Source organism: Etheostoma spectabile, chromosome 5, assembly GCF_008692095.1.
Source record: "Etheostoma spectabile isolate EspeVRDwgs_2016 chromosome 5, UIUC_Espe_1.0, whole genome shotgun sequence".
Taxonomy (NCBI): Eukaryota; Metazoa; Chordata; class Actinopteri; order Perciformes; family Percidae; genus Etheostoma; species Etheostoma spectabile.
The window spans coordinates 3,804,539-3,813,387 of record NC_045737.1 but is presented as its reverse complement, the minus strand read 5'-3'; the positions used below and the strand labels follow the sequence as shown (position 1 = coordinate 3,813,387).

Here is an 8,849-nt window from a genome sequence, read left to right as displayed (position 1 = left end):
GGGGGCATATTCCCTGCACCTTCACCCCCTTGAAATCTACGTCTATGAACCAGGCTAGAGTAAATTCCACTCCCAGAGCCTTTTACAAGTCAGGTCGTCAGGGATGGCTAAAACACAAATGAACTGTTCATGTAAGGACTTGCAATGAATGAATTTAACTCTCTCTAGGAGATACACATTATTAAGATCATGACAATATTGTGTCCAAAGATTTTACTCTAATGCCCTCAGGAAGGTGCTATCTGCTTCCACCGAGAAAGAATAACCTGTCTTTAATGAAATGTGTTTTGCACAATCCTCATATTGGTCATGTGTAAAATTGGTGAATTGTAAGTTGTTATGTATGTGCAATACACTTAGCACTTTTTTTTATTATTTTAATTTTTGTCTCTCTTTTTATCTTTCTTTATCATTGTTTTATTCAGTTCTTGTTTTGAATATTTATTTCTGCGGTGGAAGGTCTGGTTTATTGCCATTTCTTAAACCAATTGCAATCCTCTTTTGCAGCGCTAAGCGCCAGACGGAAACACGGTGCCTCTGCAAAATAGCCTCGGGAAGGAACTTGTTTTGGTGGAACATGTGTACGTTAAAAAATTGGTTTGGACATATATTCTAGCTAGCTGTCTGGATTTACCCTGCAGTGATCTGAGGAGCAGTTAACCATAGACCTCATGAATTCTCCAGAGTTTAGAATTACAACACAAAGTAAACGGAAAGTGACGGACAACCGGGCCAAAAATTAGGACTACCACATCATAATTCAAACTCCAACTTGGGAGTCACTGAAGAGAAATGAGATTTTACCCCAGCCAATGATATAATAGAGCTTCATCCTTCGGTCCTCGCTGATGTTGACGGACACGACTTTGCTCCATAGCAGCAGCCCCTCCACCAACATCCAGGAGAAGGAGGCCATGAAGAAGAGATGGAGTAGTGCAGTCACCACAAAGCACGCTGCCTACAAGATTGAACACAAACAATACAAAGGTGTTTCGTGGACTGGGTCTTGAGCTGCACATTATATGGAGAAAATCAAATATCACAGTATTTTTGACAAAATGCAGTGAGGTCGATATTGCGGCGATATTGGAGGGTTGACTCTTGGTGGTTTCACCTGGACTAACGTGAACTGTGTGTTAGCAATTTTTATAGTTTCACAGCCGGAGTTGGCTCCCATGTTTAGGGCCCACGAACCAATGGGAAGTCAGAGTTCTCGGACCTGGGGCCATTTTGTGAAGTGACAACTACATGTGACTTGCTGGCTGCTGCTGTCTGAGGAGCCATGTGCTTTGCTTTGTTCCAGAGGTGGATCAGGCTTGGAATTTTACATGTAGGCCGAACATCTCTTTGTCTGTGAAGTCCCATTTCCCTATGAGATCTCTGTTTAGTATCAGGTTTAATATCTCACTTTCCTCAGCCCCAACAATGCCCTGTAATGCCCTTATACGCCATTTACTACAACTACTATTTCTAGTCATAGTTCCATTATCTTTGTTGTGACTATAATTGCCACAGTTCATCACACCCCCAACTGGCCCCATCAGACACCACGTACCAAGAGCCTGGGTCTGTCCGAGGATTCTCCCTAAAAGAAGTTTTTCCTCGCCACTGTTGCACTAAATGCTTGGGGGAATTATTGGAATTGTTGGGTCTTTGTAAATAATAGAGTTGCCTAGACCTACTCTAGCTGTAAAATGTCTTGAGAAAACACTTCTTATGATTTGATACTGTAAACCTTATAGGATTGATCCCAGAAGACTCCCTTAAAACTCACGCCGCCTCGAAAGTTGCGGGTTAGGGGGGAGCTTTATTAACTTTGTGAAACACTGTCTACCACAACTTCATAATTAATGGTGCCTTGTTGCAAATTTGGCAATTGTGATTCGCTACATGGAGTTTTTTCTTTCTTTGAGTAAAGAACATTTTGTCTCTCCCAGCCTTTATAGCTGCAAATAAAGTCAGCTGCTCAGATCTGCACGGAACATGCGTTGATATTTTGAGAGAATATAGAAAAAAAAAAATAAAATAAAAATATATAATATAATATATATAATATATATATATTATATAATATAATATTTTTTTTTTTTTTTAATCTCATGAATAGACTTCAAATGCGTATGAGTGGAGTCTCACCTCATTGGCAGACGCCCAATCACTGCACATCAACAGCAACTCAGCTAGGCCCAAAGCCACGATCAGGTTCTTATGGACGGTGTACGGTCAGATTTAGGACATAGGCACACACACACACACACACACACACACACACACACACACACACACACACTCACTTTAGAATATTGAGTCAAATCTGACATTATCTTCAATTTCACCTACGCAACACCTCAGTGTGGTCCATTGGTAAAAAATGACCAACAATTTGACTGTGGTCCTCAAATCCTCCCAAAATATCTCCCCTTCCCTAGCCACTTAATACCCAAGTACACACCACATACACACACACACACACACATTCGTCCATAAAAACACACACAGCATACTATATTTGAGTGAAAATCCCATAGTATTTATCAGAATTTTAAAAAAAAAGTACTGTATGTAGCAATGCGGTGCTGTTTTATTTCTTTTCATTTATTGATGTGAATCTGCAAGGGTTGTGTGAAATGCTTTTCACCCTCTGCGCTCCACAGAGTGCACTCTGTGATGTGTGTGACTCACCCCACAGCAATGAAGAGGATGAAGGTGAAGAGGAGGCCACACAGAGACACTCCACAGCCAATGAACGTCAGCACTTGCAGAGCTTTTTCGTTCTCCGGGCTCCTCTGGCATGCACACACACACACACACACACACACACACACACACACACACACACACACACACACACACACAAAGGATGAGCTGTAAATAGCAGCATATGCTGTAGATGAAAGTCTACGCAAAATACACAATGACAATTGGAGAGAGCAATGTTACCTGGGCTTCATAAACCTGCAACAGCAATGCAAAATTGGTGGTGTGGTTGCAGTAGCACACAGTGTATCCATATTCTTTGGAGACTACATCACAGCCTTTGGTATTCCACCACCCACCGGCCTCGGGACTAGTTAGACACAAACAGCACATTCTTGCATATCTACATACACACAGGAATGCCAAAAATGACAATGTTCTTCTGTCTAAAGGTTTTTACGGCATTTTTACCATTCTTTTGATGAAATAGGTTAGATAACTTTGGTATTATGGTGAAGTATGAGGCCTCGAAATTGCCCACACTTTTTTTCAAAACGTTCATTGGTACTTACTTGAGATCAAAATCCCAGAAGGCACACACTGGATCATACACAGTACCAGTGGGATTCTGTAATGAATATTGAGAAGTATATGAGGAATATGATATTTAATTAAGAAAAGAATGGTGGAGATTTGGGAGATTTTGCTAACCTGTGCTCTGTGCTGGAGCTGGAAGCGAACTGCTGTGCTAACTGGCTGGTCGTCTCCCAGCACTGTGGTGGACATGACAGAAGATCCCAGGAAGGTGCCCAAATACCTGGTTATGGACACAAATTCACACATTAAAACAAAGAACACAAAGAGCAAGCTGAACCCCTAAATGAATGAATATTAAGAATATGTATTATAAGAAATAATAAGAAAAAATAAATAAAAATTTGTCTTTGCAAGTTAATTTGTAAGAACTTTAAACCAATTGCTAAGCGTCGGTCGGAACCATGGTGCCGCTGCAAAACAGCCTTGGGAAGGAACTTGTTTTGGTGGAAAATGTGTGCTTTCAAAAGTTCTTTTAGTTGTACGAGAGAAAACTGGACCAATAGTCTAGCTAGTCATAGACTAAATTTAAAATTCAAATAAGTAAATTGATTATAGTGTGAGTCTGTACCAAACCACTTTCTTTAGCTTGTAGGATACAATTGCTGGCTGAGACGTATGCTTTGACACATAATTTGCCTTTAACAAATATTGCACCCCACTTGAAATTTAGATATTGCACTAGTCCTTATTGCAATTTTGATTAAATCCCAATTAATTGTGCAACCCTACTCTTAACAGTGCATTACATGGTGGTAGCAAGTCATGTTAAAATTATGTGCCAGCGCCAAGGAAACATTCCTATTGGAAAGTCAATGAGGATCCTTTGTCATGGTGGACATAAGTAGGCTACTGTATGTCTGGTTCAACACAGCCCCTTCACAACGTCAGGTGAGTTGTATAAAGAGCGATAAAGTCCATGTTGGTAGTGGGGGTGGAGGAGAGTTATACTTAGTAAACAGAATATAACTTTTTCTCTGCCACATGGCATCATTTTGTCATTGATTACATCGCATTTTACAACACAGTAATACAACAGAGACCTTATTAATTGATATTGATTGATTTCAATATCAATGGATCCAACACCAAAGATTCTTTTTTACCTTAAAAATATTGTTTAAAAAATCGTTTTAGTGGTTCATTAACTCGTTAGAATGAGACATGAAAATAATGATAATGGTAACAGAAATGGACAATTCCGTTCCCAACCTGTAGGGGTGCCGAAGAGGAAAAGTTTTATTACTATTTCTTTCAGATCAGTTTGGAAAAAAGTCATGCTGGCAAGTCATTTGAAGGCTGTAGTGCATTATATGGTGTACAAAACATGCACATGTGTGGTGAGAAAATTACATGAAAATGTAACAAATAGTATTCATTTCAATGCTTGTAGGTTACCTCTGGCTGCCATCAGTGACAGTAGGGACCATGGTGATGTTTCGCTCAGGACTGATGGGAGGCCGTAAAGAGCCGTACCACGTGTTGACCAACGTGAGCTTATGGAAGCCTGCACATTCAACACAACAGCAAGATAAGGCATTTCTTCAGCTTGCAACAGAATGCGCAAAAAACACAACTAGTTTTTCAAGATATATGGTTACCTCAAAACCCAACATTACAAGACCTTACATGCATTACATGTAAGGTCTTACAAGTTTGTCGTTGACTTGTAAGAGTTAGGTTAATAAAAAAATCTCCTCTCTTTACTAACACTCATCCTTGTGATAGATGAGTCTGTTTATGGGAGTTGCTCAGTCTGAAGGGAGCTGGATTGGGAACCGGAGGGTACTTTTGGAGGGTACCAAAATGTGGACTGGTGGAGATGTGCCAGTTCACATAACTGTCTTTCTCCTTGAGTAAAGCACCAACCCCCTAGTCTCCCATTGCCAGACCCTCCTCCACAACACTGCGGAGGAGGGTCGGGCTGGTCTACACAGAAAAACGTGCTCTGGTTTTATTGTTATTTCTTTAAACCAATTACAATTTTCTCGGGAGTCGCTAGGCACCGGATGGAGCGACAATTTTCCTTGTGGGATTTAGGGGATTAATAAAGTATAAAAAAGTATTAGTGCAAGTGGATGATTGATTATTTAATGTTATTACCGTACCATTGTTATGGAGATCTTGTATCTTCTGATGTGGGACTGAAATACAGTCTAGGTTGGTGTGCTTCCCTGTCTCAGGACCACAGAAACTTGAGCCTCGGGATCCTTCCTGCAGCATCTGTTGCTGCATCTCCAGTTCTGTAAAAGACAGGACAAGAAAGAAAAAAGAGTTACTGTTCAAAATCTTTGCATTAAGAGCCTTGACAAAGTGTATAGTTTCTTAAGTCACATCAGTAAAGACAGACATTTTTAGGTTCATACCTGCATTTTGGTTTTCTACATTCCTACCTTGCACAACAGCTGTATCCTCGCAATATCACGAGATCATGCAAGAATCACAGGAACTCAAAGGATACGTGGCTTTAAGTAATATGTTTGTGTCTGAACTACCAGCTTACTGAACAAGTCAGGTGCTACAGGCAGCTACAGGTGGGATTTGATCAAAACAACGTCTGTCGTGATAGACTGACGGTTCGTTCATTTACATGTCAGTTTTTTTTTTAAGGGGCCTACCCTTTTCCCCACAGGTTCCAATAATAGTTTCTCAGATGGTTCTGTGTTAACAAACCATCTGGTGTGTCAGTGTTTTTGGTAAACACTTTACTTCTTCGGCTAATAAAGTAGAAGAGGATCTACACCGCTGGTAGGCCCCGCCTCTGTGACTGACAGCTCAAAGAAGCTTAATTAAAATCATTGTTTTGCCCAAGTTTTTATATATTTTACAGCTTATCTCTGAACTCATTACAATAGCATCTTTTTGTTAAATTAGACAAAACAATGTCTAAATTCCTGTGGGGAAATAAACCTGTTCATACCCAGAAGTCAGTCCTGCAACTCCCCAAACGTACAGGTGGGCTAGCCCTACACTGGGCAACCAACATTGAAAAACCTCATGGATGGGCAGCAGTTCTGACAATGCTTGGAGTTTTTTGGAAAAGACAGCTTCACAAATTGTGTTACACACCACACATTTACGCTCCCACCCTCTCTCCCTTCCACATTTGTTAACACTAATCCAGTTGTGACTAACTTTCTCAAAAGATGGATCCAAGTTAGAAAAAAACTCTACGCCTGCAGAGACCTTCTAATCTTCAAACAGTCAGTGCAGCTTGTTTAAACCTCCAAGTACAGACTCAGTGTTCTGAATTCGGTTCAAAAATGGCATATAACCTACATTATAAAAGATTTGTTTAAAGGCAGGATTTGCTCATCTTTTACTGAGCTTTGATCAAAATATGACTTACCTAACTCGCCTCTTTCTCTTTTTTCTAAATGAAAGATTTTGCCAAAAGAAGAAAAAGTTTTCACACTACCTCAATGGAAAGGGAGCTCTATAAATGATATTAAACTCTAGAAAGTTATATTTTCACTTAACCTGCTCAACATTTCCCCCGCAACTACACACACACATACACACACACACACACACACAAACACACAAACACACACACGCACACACACACACACACACACACACACACACACACACACACACACACACACACACACACACACACACACACACACACACGCACACACAAACACACACAAACACACACACACACACACACACACGTTCACACTTTGTTGATGGTAAAGAAAAAAAACATTATCTTCCCTTTTTGTGATTAATGACTTGGGTGAGGGTGGGATGAGAGTTCGAAGATGCTCTGTTTTGTTTTGTACATTGAAAGATGAAAACATAAATGAAAAGATTTGAGCAAAAATAATTGCATCAGATCATATTTCCTTTACAATACATTTTTTTCCCCATGACAGAGTTTCTCTGCTTCTCACCAGATGTTTTTTTGTAATAACAACACTATGACAAGAACAATAATTTATTTTAGTTTGAATTGTGATCAAGATTGATTTATCTGAGCTGCGACAGTGTTACCATGGCAACTTTAGCATAGTTCTGCGGGGTTTTTAGAAGAAAGTACTTTATTTTATCCCAGAAATCTACCTTGTTTTTCTTATTATGTCCTTAAGTGCATTCCGAGGTAAGGAAAATTGGACACCTTAAAAGAAAAATTTTGGTTTTAGAAGATCCGTGAACAAATCCTCCCAGTGCAGGTAGCTAGTGGTGTGGTATGTTGCATTTCATTTTGAAGTTTTTCCTCAAATTCTGCCTCCCTCATTGAATGTAAGTGGTCGTGGACAACTTGCAACAACAACAACATAGGAACACTTTTCAGCACTTTTTAAAATCCCATTTGACATCTGTTTAATATTATATTATTTCTCGGTGAACGGTTCTTTCTGAAAGAATGTATCATTTTGTCAACACAGTCCTTAATCTTATGTAGAAATGCAGGAAATGAGATTCAAATAGAATCCCCCCCCACACACACACACATACAAAGACACACACACACTTCTTGAATCAAAGTTACACCCTTATAAATAAGTATAAGTATAATCCAGTCCAATACAACAACATCTATAACTATGGGCTCACCTCAGAAAGGAATTAATGCCCTCACAACTCAAATGGTTTGTACACATTGTATACGTATCTATGGCACTATGAGCCTAGCTCTGTCATCCCATGCATATCAATACGCTGATTAGACAGCATGATTATTGCACAGGTGTGCCTTATGTTGCCCACAATAGAAGGCCACTCTAAATTGTGTAGCTTTACTGTATTGTGGGGGTCCGGGGCAAGGTCCAAAAAACGGTATCTGGTGTTAGGGTTAGGGTTAATGCACTAATCACACTGTCTAATCAGCATTTCGATATGCCACACCTGAGGTGGATGGATTATATCGGCAAAGGAGAAGTGCTCACTACCACAGATTTAGACATATTTGTGAACAATCTTTGAGAGAAATAAGCCTTTTGTGTACACAAAAAAAGTAATAGATTTTTGAGTTCATCTCATGATTATGATTTCTAATTTTTTTTCAGTGCATATATATATATATATGAAACATCTGATTTGATTTGGTGTACTAAGATAATATTTGATTTTCAAATGTTACTATTAGAGAATGGAGTATATAAATCCGGCATCTTCAGTGCATGATGGACCCAGAGCTGGCTCAAATGTGTCATTGCCTTGTCCAAGAATTACTTTGCTATATTTTTTCATGCTTTAGTGTGTGTTTAGTGTGTGTGTGTGATTGTGTGTGTGACTCACTGATGTTGGGTCTGTGAATGGTCAGGCGATCAGTCTCCTCCAGCAAGCGAGGGCTCAGGCTGGTCAACATCCGGTCAATACTCTTGACCACATCCATTGGGCCATTCACCACCTAAAACACACACAGCGTCTTAGCAGCAGCAACACTCACCCACTCGGCCCTGCTGAACACAGTCGTCAAAGCTGAAAAGGTACATTTAAAAAAAAATGGCCATTCATGTGCCACAGTGCCTTATAGCTGGTATAACTGTTTGCCAGAGTGTGTACACACTGTTTGGATGAAGAGGGCCCACACACACACACACACA

The 8,849-nt window shown here is 39.9% G+C and overlaps 1 protein-coding gene across 1 annotated transcript in view; it reads right to left on the bottom strand.

Moving 5' to 3' along the window:
- Positions 1-8,849, bottom strand: part of adgrd2 (adhesion G protein-coupled receptor D2) — a 45,227-nt gene that overhangs the window by 21,550 nt on the left and 14,828 nt on the right. The window contains 10 exon segments of the mRNA XM_032516188.1: positions 805-958; positions 2,137-2,219; positions 2,222-2,238; positions 2,683-2,786; positions 2,941-3,067; positions 3,270-3,325; positions 3,409-3,514; positions 4,690-4,798; positions 5,400-5,534; positions 8,542-8,653. Coding sequence (XP_032372079.1) covers positions 805-958; positions 2,137-2,219; positions 2,222-2,238; positions 2,683-2,786; positions 2,941-3,067; positions 3,270-3,325; positions 3,409-3,514; positions 4,690-4,798; positions 5,400-5,534; positions 8,542-8,653 — 1,003 coding nt within the window.